Below are 24,011 nucleotides of genomic sequence, written 5' to 3' on the forward strand. Positions count from 1 at the left end.
GTAGTGGTCATAATGTCTAGTGGTCATCGAGAACGTCATACGTACGCCCTACTAAAATCAACTAAAATCTGACGCAATCACATGTTCAACTAAATGTACGAGTTAAAGATCAACTTGTGCAAATACACCCAGAAGATGAATGGTCGAGTGCGATTCTCCTTCTCTCTTTGCCTTTTTCTTTTTTCGCATATCGCATTTATTGCCTTCATTCTCTCTGTTCCTTCTGTATGCTTTCTCCATTCCCATTTACCTCTTCCATCACTTACCTTTTACCTCTTATTTGCTCTGTACTCTATTTTCTTTTCCACTTCCTTTTTCGAATCTCCTCTTTCTGCTTTCCTCTCCCATTTCAACTCTTTCCTGTCTCTCTCCCCTTTTTCCATTCTCTGCTTTTTTCTCTTCACTCTTTTTTCTACTTTACAAATTAACTTGGTATGTAGAGGTCTGACCGCATAGAGCGAGGTGAGGATGCAAGAGACCACAAACATGGTAATGACTAACAAGAAATATGAACAAACACAATTAATAGCTATTCTATACCGAGTTTCAATACCTGATTTGCTCTGTTGTCTTTCTGGTTCATTTAAAGACTAATGTTATTGATATGAATTTCTATAGATTTAAATTTAGACACTAAACTATAAAATACTTAAATACTTTAATGATAAATATCACTTGTAGAGTTCAGATAGAGTTATCCTTGTACATTTTCTGATATGCAGTGTAGAGGTGAGAAACAGTAGATACATTCTTCCTTTGGATTTGTCTCCTCTTTTCTTCTGCCTTGACCTTTTCTCCCTTAATTTTTCTTTCCAGTTCTGTGAATGACAGAAAAGTGGTTTCTGCTCTACTTCTATTGGAACTAACAAGTGGATGTTGCAATATGATATTTCTATCATTATAGTTCTAGAGTAATTACCTATTACTTAGCTATTGCAGCCTACTAGCCCTTTCCTAGTTGTTTTAGTTGTTTTACTAGTTATGGTTCACGTAGCATTACGCACTATGTGACGTCAATGGTGAAGTTTTGGGAGGAAATTTCCTTATTTCCCTTTGCTAACATTACTATTTATCTATAATCTATTCTCTAATATCTATAGATAATAGGTATTATAGATCGAATCAATTATAATCTATAAGGAATCTATAGACCTATTCTCAGATCCTTCCTTTACGTAGTATTTAGTTTTGTGACATTTTTCAGATTACAAATTCCTAAGAAATCTTTGAAATAGAATCATTTTTATATTATTATAGAGCTACTAGCTTGATGTGTTGTCTTATTTCGTTTACTGCAGATTCTATCTTACCAACCTCATCATTCAGTTTCTGGTTTGAAATAGGACACGTTGTTGTGTGTATATATTATAGTAACCTATTGTTTTAGAGGCCACAGAACTTGGGTAAGTGATGAGTTAGTAGGCTGGAAGGGCGAAAGCTGTTAGTTTGTTCTGTTTATAGCATGTACTACACTGCTAGTGATTCGCACTGCTCAGCATTATGGCCAAAGATTAAAATAGATGTTGAACATACCCTCTACATGAGGATATTTACTGAAAATGCTGGCAACTTCACTCCTTTCATCAAAGATGGTCGTTCAGATACACTCTACTATCTTGGAAATACTGAATATATAACAGGTGAGGACAACTCATTGGAAATGTTATCAAATATGAAAATATTGGATAAACCTAATGCATGCTGTTGTTTAATTAATATCAATTGTAATATACTAGTAGAGTGTCAATGTTATACGGGTATTAAAAAGATTTTTGTACAGAAAATTAATTTTTAATCAGCATATACAACATTTACTATTTTAACTTTAAGTGAAGGTGTTTGTTTATTTCTGTTCACTGTGTTTCTGCGTAATTCACACTGTAACGGCTGTAGTCCCTACTACAGCTCTATACTGATTGCAATAGCGTAAGAATTGTTCTTCCCATATATTTTGCTTTTGGTATGGCTTCACGCTTACTGGTAGCTGAAGTGTCAAGCGCAAAGCCATGAAAGATTGGCAGATGTAATAAGTATGTGCACAATTTATTCCATAGTATAGCCAGTTAGACATCGTAGTGTATTAGATAAATGCCTGTCTTCGTAATTGGAGGTTTTGAATTTGAAACCAAAATGCAGTTGATTTTTCATTCCTAAAACTTGATTGCTATAACTAGACAGACAAACAGACAGACAAACGGAGTTTGAGATTTATTTGTAATATATTATGTTGTGTTTTAAATGCAGCAACATGAAATTTTAAAATTCTGTTTCATTGGTCATAATTTATTTTTGATAACAATGAGTCCAATCAATGTATAGAAATGGAAATATCGTTGGGTGAAAAGTTCAAATGTCAAAAGAATAAGTAAACAATAGATGAATTGAAAAATGGCCACGCTTAAAGGATTCTGCCGGCTTTTACTCAGGCATGATCTAGAGTGCAAGTGCTGCATAAAATGCAAGAGAAGATGTAAGATGGTTTCGTTCGTTTTATTCGAAGGACTTCCCATTAGTAGCGGAGCTGCAACTACTTTGCTGCTTTAGCGAGAGCGCTCCCTATATATGTATATATATGTATTTTTCCCGTACCGTATAATAGAACCGGTAAAAAACCGTATAAGTTACGGCTCAGTTAGCTGACTTAGTTACGGCCAAACTATAAGCGTTAAAAAGTATTAGCGATATAAACGTGTAATAAAGACAGAAAAAATATACAAAAAGTAATGCAATATATATAAACGTGGTTTTATGAAGATATACATAAAACCACGCTTATATATGCATAATAATGTATAAGAGTATAACATTAGAAATAAATCCGTGGCCCGGCGTCTGTCACACATGATACAAAAATGGATAACTTGCTGGGTATTTGATGGCTTCACAAAGTGAAGTGTACAGAAACTGAACCAGATGATAAGATAACTCCTTTGGAAAAAATATGAATTTACATAATACAAGCATTTGCTCAAGTCAAAGGCATCTTTACATGTGTTCATCAGCCTATTACTGCTCTAGAGTGGGAGTTATTATGTGACAAGAAAGATGAATTCCAAACGTCTATCAATTTGGTTTGCCCTTTTTATATTATTTGGTCTGTTAACAGAAAAACGTTTTAATGCTTTTTGGTTGACTTCTGCCAAAACAAGTGAATATCAAGCCAATCACAGTAGCCAATCACAGTTGCTCAATCAGAGACTGAGCTACTGTGATTGGCTGTAGCCATTATTGTAGTGTAGTTTCTATTTAATAAGTTGGCAGTATTTACCAGTGTAATTTGCCTAATAAAAGGTCTTCAACTTCAAACTGGTAGAAAAGATGAGCAGTTTGTTCAGCGCCATTTTCAAACAGAATGAAAATTACTTCTTGCTTTGCTTTAATACTGCGGTAAAAACTCTTTTCTTTTAAAATAAACGAAAATAAAAGTATTTTTTACAGTTGAAAGGTTTCTCTGACATCAAAAAATAATATTAATTTACGCATTGTTTGAAAAGAGATACACCGAGTTTACTTACTTTCAACCAGTCTTTTTCTAGCATACAATTTTCTTTATCCCTCTTTTTCAAGAGTTTTTTTTTCTTTTTCATGTCAAGTCTAAGGGATTTCAGTCAACCATTGATTCAAGAGAGACAATCTAGGTGTATTTTGAAGCGATCCCAGATTGGAAAAACCATCCACAAATGCGATGATGTTCACATCATTTGTTATTTATAACAAATTTATAATTTGTATATATTTTATAGCGAAGACAGTTGCTAGATGGTCAAACTGGATTAGGAACAGAGTTTGCCCACCAGTTTGTAATTATCCATTAGAACGGAACCGAACCTGCATACCCGGGTGAGTTTGTGTAGCTCATTGTAAAGAAGGTACCATGTGATGTATTGTTGTGCCCTGACTAATCAACATGTATGTTATGTTGTGAGAGTACGAAGAGGTTTATGTTCTAGAGTGCTCGGTCCCATGTATGACCGCTATGAAAGTTGGTTGCTAGAACCAAACTGCACTGTTCCATCAAGAGATGGATCCCCTGCTATAGCAAATCAACTGTTTGATACTATGAACTACACAAACTGCAACCACTTCGGTTTAAACTGTCTGAATCAGGAAGACTTTGGTAAGTAGATTTGATGCCTAGTACAAAGTTCAAGGTTAATTGCTTAAGTAGCTCTATGGGAGATTTGAGCAGCTATGCTCTATTTATTTAAACTTGCATTCTGAGTTTTATACTCATGATTTGTTTGAGATAATCCGCTCCGATTTTTACTTTGTATGTTGAAACAGTTTGTATGTTGAAACAGTTTGTATGTTGAAACAGTTACATGTAGCAAATAATCTTATCAGAAGTATATTTTTCCTGAGTTTGGTAAACAGTGATACTGCTTTTATTAACTCTTGCATCATAGTTACATACAGTATTAAAACAAATGCTTTGTATAAAACTAAACAGCAGAATACAGAATATATAACAGGGGAGGAAAACTCATAGCTGGAAATGCCATTAAAGATAAAAGCATTGTATAAACCTAATACACGCTGCTGTTTCATTGATATCAATTGCAGTATATATTATGTTGTATTTTGAGAACAACAACGTAAAATTTCAGCATTCCGTTTCATTGGCCATAATTTGTTTTTGGTATAAAACTGTATACAAACGGTACACCAATTGTATACCAACTGTATACCAACTGTACACCAATTGTATACCAACTGTATACCAACTGTACACCAATTGCATACCAACTTTATACCAACTGTACACCAATTGTATACCAACTGTATACCAACTGTACACCAATTGTATACCAACTTTATACCAACTGTACACCAACTGTATACCAACTGTACACAAATTATATACCAACTGTATAGCAACCGCATAGCAACCACATAACAACTGTATACCAATTGTATACCAACTGTATACCAACTGTACACCAATTGCATACCAACTTTATACCAACTGTACACCAATTGTATACCAACTGTATACCAACTGTACACCAATTGTATACCAACTTTATACCAACTGTACACCAACTGTATACCAACTGTACACAAATTATATACCAACTGTATAGCAACCGCATAGCAACCACATAACAACTGTATACCAATTGTATACCAACTGTATACCAACTGTATACCAATCGTATACCAACTGTATACCAACTGTACACCAATTGTGTTCGAACTGTATACCAACTGTACATCAATTGTATATCAATTGTATACCAACTGTACACCAATTGTATACCAACTGTACACCAATTATATACCAACTGTATACAAACCGCATAGCAACCGCATAACAACTGTATACCAATTGTACACCAACTGTACACCAATCGTATACCAACCGTATACCAACTGTACACCAATTGTGTTCGAACTGTATACCAACCGCATAGCAACTGTATACCAACTGTATACCAATTGTATACCAACTGTATACCAACTGTACACCTATTGTGTTCGAACTGTATACCAACCGCATAGCAACTGTATACCAACTGTATAACAATCGTATACCAACTGTACACCAATTGCGTTCGAACTCTATACCAACTGTACATCAATTGTATACCAATTGTATACCAACTGTATACCAACTGTATACTAATGGTATACGAACTGTACAACTGTTGTACTTTTAATTTTGGAATGATTTTGTCTTTTTATTTACAAACTTTCACTTACAAAATTCCAAGTTTTAGACATTGCAGTCAGAAAATTACTTTGTGTGAAGACAAACATTTGCTCAACTTTTGTTGTAGATCAAAAAAATCATTTGTATAGATGATCCCAGATTTGTAGAGTTGGCACCTCATTGGTCACGTATTAATTTTAAAGGTTGGAGGCCTAAAAGCTTTGGCTAAAGAATATGGCATCTTTGCCCATCCCTAAACACCTGATAACTCAGTTGCCATCTTTAAGGGTTGGGATGTCTTAATTGACATCTCTAGAAGTCATGTCAGTTTATCAGTTTCACACACAGTCATCTATTGTGAGTCTTTCACTTGCCGGGATATGCATGTCTATTCAAATCTAGGCGTTTGTGCGCTTGCCGTTTGTGCGTTCAGTTATAGCGGTGAAGTTTTAAGTACTAAAAATCCTCTTCTCTGTGGATTTGAACTCGGAACCTCCAGCAAAAATTCTATCCGCTAGGCCAATCAGCTGCATTGCTGTACAATGAATTAATTGTTATACTTAATTACATCGGTTAAAATACGAACACTTGAAGCGCTTGAAAAATACTATCGGTTACTGGTAGGGCGCGTGAACATCATGATTGCGTGAGAGATCAATACGCATAACATGAAAATTTTTAAGCTGGCTTTAGACACGGCTCTTATTATAGTAAAGATTTAGGTTATGTTAAGTTACTAGCTTAAGTTACTCAACTTTATTAAGTAATTAGTTAATTACCCGTGCAACGCCAGGCATTCATCTAGTTGTGTCTAACTCACTCTCCGTAGTTCACATAGCTTCTGTTTATATGGAAACTGGCAGGTAGTTCCTGTTTCATAAACCAGACAAGATTTAATTATTTCAGATGAAGAACGGAGCAGCATGACAGCTGTTGCAGTTTTTGGAGGACGAACGATAAATTTACTAGCTGAACCAACCGGAGAGTATCTGAGATCTTTCTATCATAAATATGAACATTACAACAGCTATGTGGAACGTAAGCATGTCTCAATTTTTATTACTTGTAGCGTTCCTAGAGCTATATTTGTGGTGGTACATTGGTGATGCCATGTAACAGGACTATGTGTATGGTGTGTATGGTAATTTTAGTAAGGTTGCTAGATATTACCATACACACCGGTATGTTGAGTTACCCTACCTGCCCTATATTACTTGACCTACATTACCTGACTCATATAATCTGACCGATATAATCTGACCTATTTTACCTGACATATGACTTTATCTGTCTTATCTTTTCTTGAACTTCTTTTCCACTAAACTTAAAATTCAATAGTACTATCAGCAAACTGTTGGTAAGGTAAACATTTAGCAATCTTTACGAGAAAGTATTGTTTTCAGGAGTACAAAACTTTTAATTTAAAGCAATTGTAATGCTGAAATGTATTGTGTTGTTATTTTATAGCAACTAAAATTTTAACATAAATTAAAAAAATCTCTACTTGTTCAACTTGTTCAAGTTGGATTTGAAAAATTTACTCGTAGACAATCAGTCAGCCAATCATGACAAAGCAACACTTATAAATATCATGCACTCCTAATGCACACCAATAATCTCTTGAGTTTGTCAGCAAATTTGTTTGATGTGACAACAGTGTACTTGCACCTTTAAGGATATGAGCTCAGCCTATATAAAGTATTTCTTTTACTGTGACTATTACTTTTGATGATTTAAACTTTTGATGGTCAAATAGAGGTGGCGTTCAATTAGAGGTGGCGTTCAATTAGAGGTGGCGTTCAATTAGAGGTGGTGTTCAATTACAGGTGGCGTTCAATTAGAGGTTTTATGGTATATTATTTACAGTGTATGATATAGTGTATATAATATATCGGGCAATATTTTCTAATACAGTGCATCAGAAGCATGGTGCAAATACGCAGTTGTTCGTATACTGATGTTGACAGCACCAAAGGTTACTTAAGCTAAACTTTTGGATAGCTTAAGGTACTAGCAGTAAGTAGGCCATAGCTTGAGCACTCACTCTTCGCACCCTTGCCATGTCTTTGTTTATGTAGACTTCAAACTTTTTCCGATGTTTCGACAGGAAGCAGTGATAATTGGCCACTACCTATTCCTAATGCTGCTGTCAGTTACAAAGATGCAGACTACCACTTCAACAAATCTGATATTAGAAATATTCCGAGGGACAAGTTCGACAATTTCAATGTTGATGAGAGACGAACGACAACTTCGGTTCTGACCTTAATCAAAGGAGCGACCGGATATATCGAGTGGACGATTGACTTGGACAATCCAGCTTTCGGTGCTAATGACAAAATAGAAACCCTCAGTAAGATATGAGTGACACCACTATAAATGTGTGTATACAGTGTATAGTTGTGTATATGGCGTATAAGTGTATATGTGGTGTATACGTGTGTAGGAGGATGCATACTTATCACACTAGTAGAATAATAGTGAGTTTCCTTTCAATGAAGTACATGATGGTACATGATAACAGAGTAGAGTAAGATTAGTTGACACTGAATAAGCGCAGGTGGATGTGACAGCTTTGGCAGGCGATCTTTATAAATATTTCACTGTTTGTAGGCTACCAAAACACAACTCTTGTTTTATAACTGATACATTTGATTTATGCCAAAATGTTTTATTGCATGCATTTGTGGGTTTTTCATGAAGTAATTACCAGGTCCATCATATGTAACTGAGAAGGGCATGAAGAAGATAACTCCACATTTATGGATATGCAATGGCTAAGAGAAAGCTCATTTTGTGTCTATTTAATGATCATTTGATTTGACATTTCATCACTGCAGTGAAGCTAAGAAATCTGATCTTTTAGGGGTGTTTAAAAGCCAACGGATTCCAGAGGCCTGCTGGAAAAGCCAGAGACACCCCTGTCAGGAATTCTCGCGGACTGGGTTGTGGGATGTCGATAATGACGCATTTGGTATTGACCTGTCACACGATCCTGTACGTCGCTTTACCCAACTATCATCCGCATTAGAATATTATGCGCTTCTTGAATGTATTAGGAGTTGTAAGCTCTTAATGAGTTTGTTTCCGTGCTATCGATTAGGTTGATCATTTGAAAATCAGAGCAAATATTCCCAGGGAGAAATGCAAATATCAACCGTGTTTTTAAAAAAGCAGGAATAGGTAAACTATTTAAGGGTTCCTTATTTCTATACATTTCCTTATTTCTATACATGGACTGCATAGAAATAATGATGCATCATCTATAACTCAGTAACTGAGAAGATGACTCCTATGCATATTGGAGCAGCGGAAAGATTAGAACATCGAGTCGTACGTCGTGTTCTCATGTTTTTTGAACCTAAAATATACTTCAGAGTTTATATTTCAAGCTAGCAGCAAAATTTTATAGAAATCTGCAATTGATAAACGGCTGAAAACAAAATACAGGGTTATTTGTTTCATCTGTTCCTAATGCTCATCATTGTGTAATAAAGTGTTACTTATATATTGTACATGTAACTGTATAATATATACAATGTGTAATAAAGTGTTACTTATTGTATATCGTATATGTAACTGTATATTATATACAATGTGTAATAAGGTGTTACTTATATATTGTATATGTAACTGTATATTATATACAATGTGTAATAAAGTGTTACTTACATTGTATATATTGTATATGTAACTGTATATTATATACAATGTGTAATAAAGTGTTACTTATATATTGTATATGTAACTGTATATTATATACAATGTGTAATAAAGTGTTACTTATATATTGTATATGTAACTGTATATTATATACAATGTACACAATTATATATATTACGCGGGCAACGCCGGGTGGCACAGTTAGTATACATATATACACACATGACGTGAAACCTCTAATCGAGTACCGTGGCGCTCTATTTTTCAACCTCTCTAATAGTAGTGGTCAATCGGAGGCGGTGTTCAACTAGAAGCTGGCGGTGTATTTTTCAAATAGCTCATCAGATTTTTGAAAAGATAAATTTAGCCCTATTACGGGCGAAGGGAATGTTACCTATATTTTGCTCTCTTTTTTCAGTGAAGCGATATTAAACCTGTTGGATGCAATAAATCTGCTAACTTACCTCAAGCTTCTCAAAGATCTCTTGATAAGTGCATCGATAAACCGAAAAATATCTTTACCAACTGATATGTGTTGCTTGCAATTGACTTGCGAATATAACCTGTGTCTTTCTTTGCAATTTGTTGGAATTTTAAATTTTCATTTCACTCTAAATTTGAAGACATATTTTTAATATATATCTATGTTTACCAATGTTGTATAAAAGCTCATTGCACTCATTGATTCGTTTGCTACAATTTGCAGCCAAAACTAGCTATTTTTGCGCAATAGAAGAGGAGTTACGAGCGTCAATCAATTGCATGATGAGATTACCGCAATGATGCTATCAAATAATGTGCTATAAGTTTGCAGATTTATTGATTATATAATGATAATCTACCGAATGCTACAAAAATATATTTATAAACAAGTGACATAAACGAACCATACTTATATTACATGTAAAAACAAAAATTACCATTTTTAAAACAAAAATATTTGTATTGTTGGCTCGGATAGTTGCGTTCTGATTGTTGCTTGATGGCACAAACATTTTCTAACTGTCCAATAATTCCACAATATCTTCCGGCCTCAACTCTTCTTCTGCACAGCTGAACTAGTTGACTAGTCCAACTAGTAGGGGGGGGGTGTGAGATTTAGAGTTATTTACTCTACCAGAAGGAGAAAATTTTTACAGGTAATCTGCAAAAAATTTTTGATTCTAGCTTAATTACAGCAGATTCTATGGTCAATAAACTGAATGCATATTCACCATCAGTGCCAAAACATAGTTCTGAGAAAACTGGTGTTAAAGTTTGAGAAACGAAAATCAATGCACAATTTTGTTTACACTTCAAAACGTCATAGCAACCAATATCAAGAAGATGAGATATTTATCGAGATTTCTGTATTTATATACAAAAAATTATGCTGAATTTAAAAATCTAACAGATTTTAGCTGGCTGTTATAGAAATAGCTGTATATCTATAAGAAAGTGTAGGCCTATAACTTAATTTTGCAGATATTAAAAACGGCTTGGCAGTACAGCGATATTGGGCACAGCCGTAATATGATCAACAAAATCTTTAGAAAAATAATAACAGTAACATATTGCACACCATCGGTCACTATATATTTCGATCTTGTAAATTTGAATGATTATTCTTTCATTAGAAATGACAATTAAATAAAGGGTTGCGTTGCATTTTTCAAACACCATCAGAATGTTGAAAAGATTGTTCAACCCTTTCGCAGGCAAATCTAATGTCACTCATATTTTGCGCTATCCTCAGGCTGTGCGACATACATGCAAAAACAAAATTTTAGATTTTTAAAACAACAATATTTTCATTATTTGCTCGGCGGGTTGCATTCTGATTGTTGCTTTCGTATTAGACCGTTTCATCGTCTTCTAGCCGTTCGATACCTTCCACAGCGTCTGCTGGTCTCAACTATATGATATTGGGCACAGCCCAATATTGCGGTATCGCCGTAGTATCATCAACAAAATCTTTAGAAAAATAATAGTAATAAAATAATAGCAGTAACATGTTGAACACCATTGAACTCTATATACTCCAATTTTGTAAATTCAAATAGTTATTCTTGTAATTAAATATTATAATAATCTTATAAGAATTGTTAAGAAATTATCATCATCATTCCCTTTACTTTCACTGCTTTTGGCATCAGTTGGAATACCAACGAACTCATTAAAAGTCGTCAAAATGTCAGAATTATCTTTAAAATCGGCAAAAACAAGTCGATTACTTTTATCGGACGCCATTTTACAGTACTTCCTGTTTAGTATAGCAACGGCTTTAAAAGAGTTTTTCCGATGGTTGGAGACTTTTATTGGCTAAACTGACTTCAGATTCAGAAAGAGCGCTTTTTGATTGGTCCAGATGCACGTGTTGCATAATTGTTACCAAAATTATAAATTCAGTTAGTGCAGCTTCAAAGTCGGATAACTCAACATTGTGATTTGCGACTTAACCATGGTTTCTGAGATCGCGACCCAATTATTGGTATAATAATGAAAGAGTCCATTGCAGTCTACTGCACAGAGAAAAATAATATTCATGCATTGAACCATTTTAGCATGTCTTGGGTACTAGTACATAACCATTATGTAGCCATTACATAACATGTGTAACTATTACATAACATATATAACCATTACATAACAGTTGTAACCATTACATAACAGTTGTAACCATTACATAACAGTTGTAACCATTACGTGACAAGTGCAACTATTACATAACATGTGAAAACATTACATAACAATTGTAACCATAACATCACCTAATGAAGACATGAGCAGACAATAGGAGAATTACTTACGATGTATAAAGACCCAGGTATAAAGAAGCAGTATTACCTGTTTGCCATATATTTGTATCCGAGGGTCAAGGTTAGGATAAAAAATAACTTTCATTGATACTCCAAGATTGACACTCCAGTGACATTCAGATTGATACTCCAACTTGTGACCTTCAGACACAAGTGACATTCAGACACAAGTGGTCTGACGCTGTAACACTTGCACCACTCGATCGCCTTTAAGTATTTATATGAATAATTTTGCAGCTACCCTTATTGTCTATTTTGTTGACACATTTGATGACGATTTTCTATCACGAAGAACTAGAATGTCACGAAAGTTGTATATTCCCTACAGGATGAGTTTATTCACGGAGTTAAGTTTCGCGAAAATCGCCTTTTTCATGCATATTCTCGTAGTAATTTATTCGCAGGTGAACACTGTCACTCTCTAGTAAGAGTTAACTCTATTGCGGCTAGCGATAGAGTTAACCCTACGTATGCGGACATCGCGTGTTTCGGTTTCTATTTAGTTTACAACTACGAGTTGGTCATGCCAAGCTATAAATTTCTTGCTGTGTTCAGAGGTCTTCACGAATATTCATCGATTTGGAGGCCTTTGATGAATCAAGAACTTCTGGTAATGAGTTTTTTTTCAAAACCATTTACAAAATTAATATTTCAATTTTACTTTGATTCTTCGGTAAAACGCAATATTTATTTTTTCCATCTCTACCGCTTTGTTATTTGTTTTAGTGTGAGATTTTTTATCATACAGGGAGACACAATGACTGCAAGGATGGTAGATGTCATTCCTAGAAGATCACCAATCATTCAGGGAGGTCTTGAAATAGAGGTAGAAGTGACCGCAGATGCTAACGATGAGAATATATCCGTTTTAAAAAGGAACAAAAACGCCTTTACGAGCACAAATTTTTTGCCAACCGGCAGAACTTTCCAATAGTAAGCCACGAGGAAAGTGCTGATGATAACTCCCTTACCAGCCATGTAATAGGGAGAGAATTGCCTTTAACATCTACCCAAGACAGTGACAGCAATATGGAGCTGCTATTACCAAAATAACTAGTCAGAGCACTATTACACGCCAGTATTCATTTATCAAGAGCATCAGTTTAATTTTATTGCCAGACAACCGCCATATAGACTAAACAGTGTTTATTTACTCCATTCATCGTTTGTAAAATTTAATTTGTATTTGAAATATTTTATTTGTACACTCAAGTTTGTAATAAATTATAATATATCTATACATGAAATAGAATATATAATCATGTTTGCCGCAGCGATATCAATAAGTTGTTGTTGATGAAGGGGTCGAGGTTGACTAGTTGCTTCTCTGCCAATATTCCTGCCTCGGTGAATATTATTACTTGTCTTTAGTTTTCGTAATCAGAATACCGGTAGGTGCTGTTTCATTCTCAATCTGCAGTAAACACAAAAGAAAAATATTAACATGTGTAAAAGAAGTACAAAAACAATAGCTGAAGTATTTAATGAACGCGATCAGTTTTTAAACAAAAGAATTAACTAACGCAGTTAATTCTGCAAAAACATATCTGCACTGCAAATCAAATACATTCCATAAGGTCCAGGTCAGAATCATTATCGTCCTCAACTTTGGTATTAGAGGTTGATGGAGTTGATTTCCATGTAAAAAGACTATAGGAGAGATTTTTGCGATGACGATGCCATGCCTAATAACTTGTGAAAACCTTGAATAGTTTTGTAAAGAAGTTTGATGCATTGACAATGGGGTTAACTCGAAGCCCCGGCGATGATTTTAAAAAGGTTTTGGTCCTTGGCTACATTTAGTACTTCTGCCTAGCGGCTATTTTTGCGATGACGTCATTCTGCATATCTTGTGACACCTTGAATAATTTTGTAAAGAAATATGATACATTGGCAATGGGATTAACTCAAAGCCCCGGTGACTATTTTAATAGGGTTTTGCAACTCGGCTACGTTTAGTATTTATGCCTAGTGACTAGTTTTTAAATTTGAGGCAGTAGTTATTCTCCCTTGTGATTAAAAATAGAACTAATTTTTTGTGGAATTTAATAATTCACAGAATTGACTGTTCGCGGAATCGCAAATTTTTATATCCATCGAATATTTTCATCGTGTAGGGTATAAGAGATATAACACTATATGTATGTCACTTTTTTTCTTGCATGTGCGGTGAGATAGGTTACTATTCAATCGAATCTAAGAACTCCCCGAACTAGACACTACGTTATATGGAGTTTATTACGTAGTGTGAAGCAAGAACTTCTGATAAATTCTTTACTTTATCTGGAATTTATCAAGTATACATTGTAGGAGTGTGTACCGTATTCTATATGTAACTGCATGTATTATATACAATGTATGAATGCAGTGTTCTGACATATATTCTAAAATATTTTCCAAAATGTATTTCAAGCAGCAGGTAACTATATATAGGAAACTGCAATAAAGAAAATGCATAGGTAGCTTTTCACAACTTTCATGGCTGAACTCTCATGACCTGAACTTCACATCGATGTATCTGCCATTATTTTGCAGTGCAGCCACATGTTCTGGCTAGATGCAACCGTAAAAGATCGTCCAGGATACAAGAATTACATATGTCGAAAGTAAGTATATTCAGGAACACTTATAGTAAACTAGGGAAGAGTTGTGTATGTTTATCATCAACTGGTATCAGCTGATCGTGATGGCAGTTACATTTATTACACACATTACAGTAAGGTATTACTTTATACGTATTATGCAACAACATATATTACACTACACATATATTACACAGCATGTGTTACACAGCTCGTATTGCGCTGCGTGTATTACGCTATGCGCAATACGCTACACATATTATGCTATATGTTTTACGCTACACATATTACACTGTACACTATTGCACTATTACACTATATCACACTATTGCGCTGCGCGTGTTACGCTACATGTAGAACTGAATAATAATCCTTAATACTTTTTATGACTCCGTGAGAGTGCTTCTGTTCCCAACAGAAAGATGGTATGGTGTAAGAGCTTCCTTACGATTGCACTAGATAAATGTGGTAATTGGAATTGCGTCCTCACTTTGCATGCCTGATTTATCGATCCTAATAATTTTACTCCATTGTGTTTGGATTCATATTTGACTGACTCTAAATGCATAGTTTGAACTCATAGGAAACGACCAAGGTTAATCGCACATCAGTATGACCTATATTAGTCCCATTATAGAATCATCATCATCGTTTGAGTATTCTGCTTTGGGTAGATTCTCGTGTCAGGATTTCCTCAAATACTCTCATCTATCTGCGCCTTGAGTCGTTTCATTGTAGGACCTTCTACTCTGTATTTCAACCTATTCTCATCGCCTTTCTCCTTCCATTCTTTTTTTCATCACGTCTCCGATTAGGATACCATGTCGCAGAATTTGTCCTAACCACCTCTTTTTTGTTGTGTTGATGGTATCCAAAAGATTTAGCAGTGCATTCTTATCTTCATTCCTGCTCTTATCTATACTAGAGTTGCCCCAATTTTGGTATTGGAATCGGTGTCGATATGGGTGTTTAGTATCTGAATCGGTATCAGCCGATCTTCTCTTTAAAAATCTAAAACATCCGACACTTTTTCCGAATCGACTATTTAGCCGAAAATTGTATTTTAGCCTTCTACACTAACAAAAAAAATCAGTAGCTGCAAGCTCCTTACTTTTACCTAATGAGTTTCTGGCCTTCCACACAATTTATTTCATGTCTATAGCCTGATTAACACAGTCAAGGAACGTTTTTGCTTTAGTCAGGACGTAATCACAGAGTGTGGTATTTCCCAATTACAGCAATAGAATTTATTGCAGCCAATCATGAAAAAAATAGCAAAGATGGGAGCCAAGGACGCGGTGTAATATGTCTGTTCACTAGCATTACAAAAGTACTTTAAACAGTTGATGCATAAAATTATCTATCACTCTCTTGATCCTGGCAATACAATGTATCGTTTGTTTTGTACAAAAATGGTAATCCCAAAGGCTTGGCAGTATTTAGCCTGTCCTTGCCTTGCCTATCACAGAAAGAACTGTACCACTAACAGTAATTACCTTTATTTACAAATTACAAGAGACATGGACTGTTTTGTTACTACATGCGCGGTATGTCAGTATGTGAATATGTACATGTATATATTTTTTTTTCTATAAATACAAATAATTACATTGATAATTATTCATAATTTCTTTGCATTATGTTTATGTTTGCATAATAAAATGAACAACTATCTATGCAACACAAAAGATCTGAATCGGATTATTTTTCAATAAGAATCGGTATATCGGATCGGTATCTGAATCGGCTGGTGAATTTAGAATCGGGGCATCTCTAATCTATACATATCAGTGGTGCGGTAGTTGTCTAGACTGCCTGACCTGCTAACAACAGGTTGGGTTCATTCTCACAAGACCACTGGTGTTGACTAGAACTATAACCAACCTTAAATTGCTCTCTCCAACTGGGAATGTCTTCAGTCAACGAGGTTTAGAGCCATTGTTTATGTAACAACCATCTTAAAAAGACGCACAGTCCCACGCTTGCAGTAAGCTAAGCAATCATTGCACTTGATGTTTCAGGGATTTCTCACACATCCCTCTGTGCGATGTTTTCTATTTTTCTTCATATCCACCTCTACGAACAGTAATACAGTACACTCAATCCAAAGCACTACTGTAGTTTTCTTCGGTTTGTTTTCTTCAGGAACGACCTTAAATGAACAGCATGTCACGCAAACACTGTCGTAGTCGTAGTTATTCTTGTTCTCATTTCTTTCGCACGGCATCTATCTTCAGCGATGCTATGAGAAAAAAATGGAGTTGTCTCACTTTTTCTGGTATAAGACAACAAAAATGATGCAATTGTATTAGATTTCCTAATTACTCTAAACTGTGCAGTTTTTCAATTTCTTTGTTTTTGAATATCAAGTGAAGTCGTCCTTGTTCTCTTTCAAACTTCATTGCCTTGATATTTTTAGTATCTATTCTTAATGCTGTCATCTGCTCTTCCTTTTTGTTATCATTGCTTGGTTGGCACAGTCTTTACTACAAACTGCCCTTCTACTTTTATTCATTCCTTGACTTTCTCTAGAGCCTCCCTCTGCATTGCTTCCACATATATATTAAATAGAATGGACGACACAAGACACCTTTGCCGGATGACTTGATGACCCCTCCAATGATAACTGCTCTATGTGTCCCCTCCTGGTTAGTACCAAGACTGTCTGAGGAAAAGCTATGCAGCATCCGTCCCTCCAGTCTATTCCAATTGGTTTAAATACCTCCATCAATGTGGTCAAATGACTCGGTCAATGTCTTTTTTAAAGTCAACAAAGCGCACATACATCTCCTGCTCAAATCAAGCTCAATGTACCTGTTAATCAAATTTTGCATCACACCACTAGCCTCTTTGCACAGCCACTCATCAATCCAAATGGATTTCTTTTAATCTAGTCTCGGGCCTTTTCTTTTCAACCTAATGGTGAGAACTCAAAGTTTGACCTTTGACTCACGAGAGATCAATTTGATGATATGGTAGTCTTAATATCGAATGGTGTTTATCTGTTTCTCAACTTACATCTTGCAACTCATGCTCTTACAGAAATATCCAGGCCAAACTCTATCTCTGTCTGCTTAGTGAACTTCATGCTTGTTTCATTGTGAAGTACTTTGCTGAATTCATCTGAAAGGTCACCTTCTCTTCTGCCTTTTTCTAATTAGCAGGTCAATTGCTGATATCACCTCATATTTCAGCACTTCAGGTCCGAGGTATCGACCTGTTCTTTATCTTCCACTATAAAGTAGGTGTTCTGTGTATTAATAGTTTCATCCTCTGTCAGTAGGTTTCCTTGCACATCTTTCAGCAAACCTTTACTCAGCCCTTTATCTTTGATGGAATAGAGCTGTTTCACTCTCTTGTACATTATATCCACTATCCTTTTGCGTTCCAGGTCTTCCATGCCCTTGAAGACACGCCTCTCTTGTTTGGTCTATTCCTTTTTTCTGAAGATTGCGGAGCCATTTGTATCCTTCCTACCAGCATTAGTACCAACATTTTTCCCTTCCATTCTCTCAATCATCTTCTCTGTGATCCATAATAGAATAACCACTGCTATTAGAATAGTGGAATAACCACTGCCAGTCGCATAGTGGAATAACCACTGCCAGTCGCATAGTGAAATATTCACTGCCAGTCGCATAATGAAATAACCAATGACAGTTGAGTGACCAAATAACAAACTATTATTAGCAATGATAATATTTTATAATATAAGAATCGAGATAGACCAATCTAATACTGCAGCCTTTAGACAAGCAGTCCATCTAAAGAATAATGCTATCAATCACCCTCCGATGTCTGAAGGCCGGACAACGTCTTGTTGTTTGTAGTGATTAGATTTTGTTAAAATTGATGAAGCGCCAATAGCCTGAAAACTTGTTGAGAAAAATTCCTTTAAAACTTTATTTTAGAAATTGGACAAGGAGTGATTCGGGAAGGAAAACGTCTGCTACTCTCAGATTTTCAGGTGTTGGTTTAGAAGATGTTGGGTATTACCAAATATATCTTGTGGTTGAGTCGGGGGGCTCTTTCAATCGTTATACAAGATTTATAGCTATCGCACCCTATTTGGATCTCAAGGTTTACGACCGTAAGTAACAATGATTTCAAGGTTTATTATTCTAATGACTTTTTATAAAGACATACATTGTATTAGTACACAGATACTATACACAGATACGTCGAAACCTATGAAATGAGATAAGGTGTATGATGTTAGTCATTTGTCATAGTAAATTTCTTTTTTAAAGTATTTTTCTCAAAATTTATTTAAAAAGCCAAACATTATATTCGTCGCAAAAATATTTTAGCATCTTATGCTGTGGAGCATTACGAATTGATTAGTTTAAAAACCTATCCAGGTATGGAACGGTGGTTATTGGCTTTCTGGTATAATATGCCTTTTATCAAGGTTTGGAATCAAGCAGCACACAACTAGGGAGTAACTACACTGGTAGCACACAAACCTGAAGAGTACTTACACAAAAAGTACATAGACCTGAGAGATACTTAAACAGATAGTACATAGATCTGAGAGATATTTACACAAGTGAAACATACACTAAGAGCATTTTCGCAGTTTACACAACTTCACAAAACTTATATTAATAGGTAACATAGCTACGAGCAAATACAGTGAAACTATTAACAAAATGGGCAAATTTTTTGCCTTTTGTTTTTTCATAACTGGTGAAGCGTTTGGCACACCATCATGGAAGATATCGGGACTTTGCACCTCACATCTATGTGTCAGCTCAGACCAGTCCAAGTTGCATATTAGTTCATATCTTGTAGTTCATTGGTGCTGCTTTAGAGTTACCTATTCGATATTTTGTAGCTGTGGTTCAAGACGACGAGATACCTGGCTTCCAATACCCTGCTTTAAGCCAGCCCAACAGAAACTATTTTCAATACACAAATGTTTTTCCATATACAAATCGTGACCTCAAGACTGAACTCGGGGTGTACACGCTGACAGTTCAGCAGCAGAATTCCAGACTCTATAGTATAAACCTTTACTGGAAGAACTTGATCATTCCCCCGACAGATATTCTCAAAGTTGAGGTACTCCAACATCTTCCAATTTAGTCTAACTAAAATAATAAGATAATCAGACAGATTGTGTTAACAATTTGATTAGTCGGAATTAAGGTTCTTACGTTTCTGACAGTAACCAATCAGGTAAGACTCGGGCCACGGTCATTTCACTTAATGATGGACTCGTGCAAATTTTTTGTAGACGATGTCAAAAAGTAATTTTTAATTATTTGCAATTATTTTTGATGTTTGAGGTAATCTGATTGGCAGGATGTTTGAGGTGATCTGATTGGCAGGATGTTTGAGGTGATTTGATTGGCAGGATGTTTGCAGATCAAAATCCATAAAACGTGATCGCGATTAAAAGACTCACAAGAGAAATAAGTCATTAAGTGTTATTGTTGTGTGATAGTTGATATAATCTATTACTTACGAGTTGAAGCATTACTGTTCCTCTATTCAGTCAGTCTTTTTGCAACTAGACGTCATAATCACACTTTTGATTGATCGAGCATTTTCATCGTCATCATGTTTTGCCGATTTGTGTTGCGCAAGTAAACAAGTAAATCACCAAGTAAACAACACCAACATTTGGGTGTACAGTGTGAACAAGCTTTATGTGTATAACTAGACACGTAGGCGAGACAACTCCTCGCTGATGTTCAAAGATTTAACTTGAGCTGCAAGTTTAACTATTTGTTTTATAAATCACAAACACTTCTTTTTGTCGCTCAGTTCATTTTGTCACTCGAAAAAACTCGATCGTCTTTTTCAAAGTCAAAAAAGCACGCATACATCTGCTCAAATCAAACTCAATGTATCTCTTAATCAAAACTAGCATCACACCCCTAGCCTCTCTGGTTGCATAGCCACTTATCAATCTACGCTGACTTGATTGAAACTTGATTAAAGGTGATTTTTCTGGTAACTTGATTCAATTCAGAGTTATCTTCAATTTTATCCATTACTGGGCTCACAACTAGTGCTGGGACGATATCAAAAATTCGTTTCGATACGATATGATGGCGTAGTCAACCGATATATCGAAATATCGGTTATGTTATTCGGAGTTGTCTTACCTGCCAGGAAAAGCCACCATGGGAAAACAACTCCATAATGAATCCATGTACCAGTATAATTCTTTGAAGAATCGGGTATGAAATCGAATAGAATATCCTTCGTATTTTCGTGACGTCATTCTATCATTGTCTGCCATCTTTATGGACAATTTTTATCGTTAAAAACACGAAGCTTCTGCAATTAATTATTGCAAACAATGCTTTTGTTTGCAAATTTTTTATTTTAGTATCAAAACAACACTGAAAAATATTATTAATCATTTAAACATCAATGATATTTACACAGACAGATGATACCGACCATATTATAGTCATCCAATTATTAATAACAATCAATCTTGCCACAATCAAATCAATACTCATAGAAGATCTATTCTTCAGACCTGAGCTCTTGTATATAGTATCAATCAATTTATTTTTGTATAAGTTATCCTGCATTACTTATTTGAAGTCATCATCTCATGTAAATTTTCTTGTAATTTCTACACCAATAATCTCAAACTAAACATGAATTGTTCACCACTATCTTGCATTCAGGATACTTTTACAGTTTCCATTTTATTTGACAATATGCCTGCAAATAGAGGCTTTTTGTTATTTTGTTATTAGCAAAATTTAATATTACTAGCTACCATACTATTAATCAAGAGAATTACGATCGTTTTCTACAAAGATGGCGGCTTTTTCGTAGACGAGCACATGTGCAAACAGGGCGATGATGTAAAAAAAACCGATGGATCCATATTATCGTTGATATCATCAAATATCGACGATATCCGATATTTCGATATGGACAGAAAGCACTCGGTACGGTCGGTATCAGATAGTGATATCGATGGTATACCGAAATATTGCAATATCGTCCCAGCACTACTGCAGACTACTGCTTTGTGTGTTTATTAACTTGTCTTTTTACTTTATTCATGAATTGTTTAAAAAGACACCAGGCTGATCTAGTTTTAACTTTTTATGTTTTTATGCAGATCCAGCTTATTACAGTTCATTCTTACTGTGAGAGATAATAAGAATGTGTTACCAAATCGCTCTAGGTGTATTTAAGCTCAGCAATACCGTTCATATTTGTACTAAAATTTGAAATAAATACTGTATATGATAAACTACATAAACCACAGAAAATTTTAATCAAATCTTTTGTTATTTTTCATCTTATAGAAGTTGTCTACTTTAAACTAGAATTCCATAGAAAATTGTCTGACTCAGCAACTGTATTAGTGTTTTTTAAATTTGCTTATGCTATGAAGGTAGATAATTACTCCTGATGCTTGACTATAAAGTCAAATGAGTAAATAGAAATTCATCAATTTCTTCAAGTTTTCATACACCAGATAGTAGAGAGCTAAACTCTACAGTGTTCGAAATACTTTTATATTCTTGTGTAAATATTTCGACGAATGAGGTTGCATGAATATTTTAGTTCGTTTTTGAGCTTTTAAGAGCTTGTAATCACATTTCCACATATTTTGCACCTATAACACAACAGAGTAAGACATGGTGAATCTTTTGATACCAAATAACTGTAATGTGAATTTTGTTGCAAGTCAACCTTTAAGCTAGTCTACACCTGTACTATACTAAGAGCCGTGTTGGTAGCCCGTCTTATAAACGTTACGTTATGCGTAATGATCAAACGAGCTAGTTAATAACCAATAGTATTTTCCCAAACGCTTTAAGCATGCCTATGTTAGCCAATGCAATGAATATGTGCACTATTATTAATCACTCAGTTAGACACATAGTCTAATGGGTTGGCTCGTCTGTGTCCTGACCTGGAGGTTCCGAGTTCAAATCTTCTACAGAGCAATTTTTTCATACCTATTACTTTATTGCTACAACTGGATACTCGACAGATAGAGAAACACTGATATTTATATATAGACTAGCAAAATGCCTTGCGTTGCACGGGTATTAGAAACAACCTATAAACAGTGACAGGTAATGCAGTTGCTTGTCACTTACCATTATCCTGGCACACTGCCAATGGCTAATTTGGGCAAGCTAGTAAGCTTACTAATAAGAGCTGTGAGAGCAAGCATAAATCACAGAGAGTTGTAGTGTATTTTCACCCACATAGATACATATATTGCCCAATGAATCCATGATTCTCGTGTAGCTTAATTGGTAAGATATTTGCCAGGTGAACAGGAGGTTCCATGATCAATTCTGCGGTACAGACTCTTCAGTCCAATATTTTAATAACTATAGCTGGACAAACCGAAGTACATATAAACACTGAGATATATATATATATATATATATATATATATACATGTACACTAGCTGTGCTACCCGACGTTGCCCGGGTAATAAAAAAGTCTTTGGACAGAAAATTGATTTGTATCCCACATATAACAACATTTCCCATTCTAACTTTCAAACTACATATCATGAGTGAAAAGTTTTGTGTAGTTGAAATAAATGAAGAGAAAAATAAAAACAACTGTAAAGGTTTTAAAACTTTGTCAAACAACTGCGACTTTCAAGCTGTTAGCCAGGTACATTGCCAATGAAAAATTTTTGTAACCTGCTTAATAAGATAGGCTTCTAATGGCAGTAACGCATGACTTTACGTTTGCATTGTTGTCCAGCTACAACTATTCTAATAATTGCTATAGCTGGACAATCACACCTAAAATACACATACTTTGCGAAATATATATATGGATATAATATATATGTACTGTAGATATATATCTATAGATAAAATATATACATGTATGCTGTCAGTACTGTGAAAAAGTCATTCAACTACTAATAACTGCCCAGCTGAATACAAAACTTTTAACAATGATTCACATTTGCATGCCTTCAGGTATCAGTCTTTGTTTCCTTTATAGCCTGAGTTAAAGTGTGCTAATCGATGACCTTCACCTCACAAGCACTACTATTCGTCAGATAGACGAGGCTATTTCTGGAAAGACAAGTTTATAATCTCTGAAAGCTTTTCTCACTCTGTTATTTACAGTATCTTCTTGGCTGTAAAGACTTGAGTGATAAAGTACCTGTTCAGATTGAAAGTAAAATGAGAGTGCAGGGAAATCCTGAAAGCTACTATGAAAATTTCCGGCCCGTGTATTACACTTTTGAGCTGAATATTGAACAGCAGGGAGCTGACCTCTTTAACAACATGGAGCATCGTAAGTCGCCTATGCACGGTCAAACAATCATTATCGTTCTATGA

General features: G+C 35.1%; 1 protein-coding gene across 1 annotated transcript; it reads left to right on the plus strand.

Moving 5' to 3' along the window:
- Positions 1 to 1,241: 1,241 nt before the first annotated feature.
- On the plus strand, positions 1,242 to 24,011 carry LOC137401958 (uncharacterized). Its single transcript, XM_068088429.1, has 9 exons — positions 1,242 to 1,640; positions 3,744 to 3,840; positions 3,951 to 4,117; positions 6,560 to 6,691; positions 7,761 to 8,006; positions 8,520 to 8,650; positions 18,088 to 18,160; positions 19,534 to 19,760; positions 23,796 to 24,011. Exons 1-9 carry the CDS (start codon positions 1,463 to 1,465, stop codon positions 24,009 to 24,011), a joined length of 1,467 nt encoding a protein of 488 aa, XP_067944530.1. The 5' UTR covers positions 1,242 to 1,462.

The sequence above is a fragment of the Watersipora subatra genome, chromosome 8 (assembly GCF_963576615.1).
Source record: "Watersipora subatra chromosome 8, tzWatSuba1.1, whole genome shotgun sequence".
NCBI lineage: Eukaryota > Metazoa > Bryozoa > Gymnolaemata > Cheilostomatida > Watersiporidae > Watersipora > Watersipora subatra.

What these genes read in the sequence shown, in the direction of transcription:
- LOC137401958 (XM_068088429.1), top strand. Translation starts at nt 1,463, where the DNA reads ATGTACTACACTGCTAGTGATTCGCACTGCTCAGCATTATGGCCAAAG. An exon ending in TCTGAATCAGGAAGACTTTG is followed by an intron (nt 4,118 to 6,559) that starts GTAAGTAGATTT and finishes TAATTATTTCAG; the next exon opens with ATGAAGAACGGAGCAGCATG. An exon ending in TGAAGATTGCGGAGCCATTT is followed by an intron (nt 18,161 to 19,533) that starts GTATCCTTCCTA and finishes GATATTTTGTAG; the next exon opens with CTGTGGTTCAAGACGACGAG.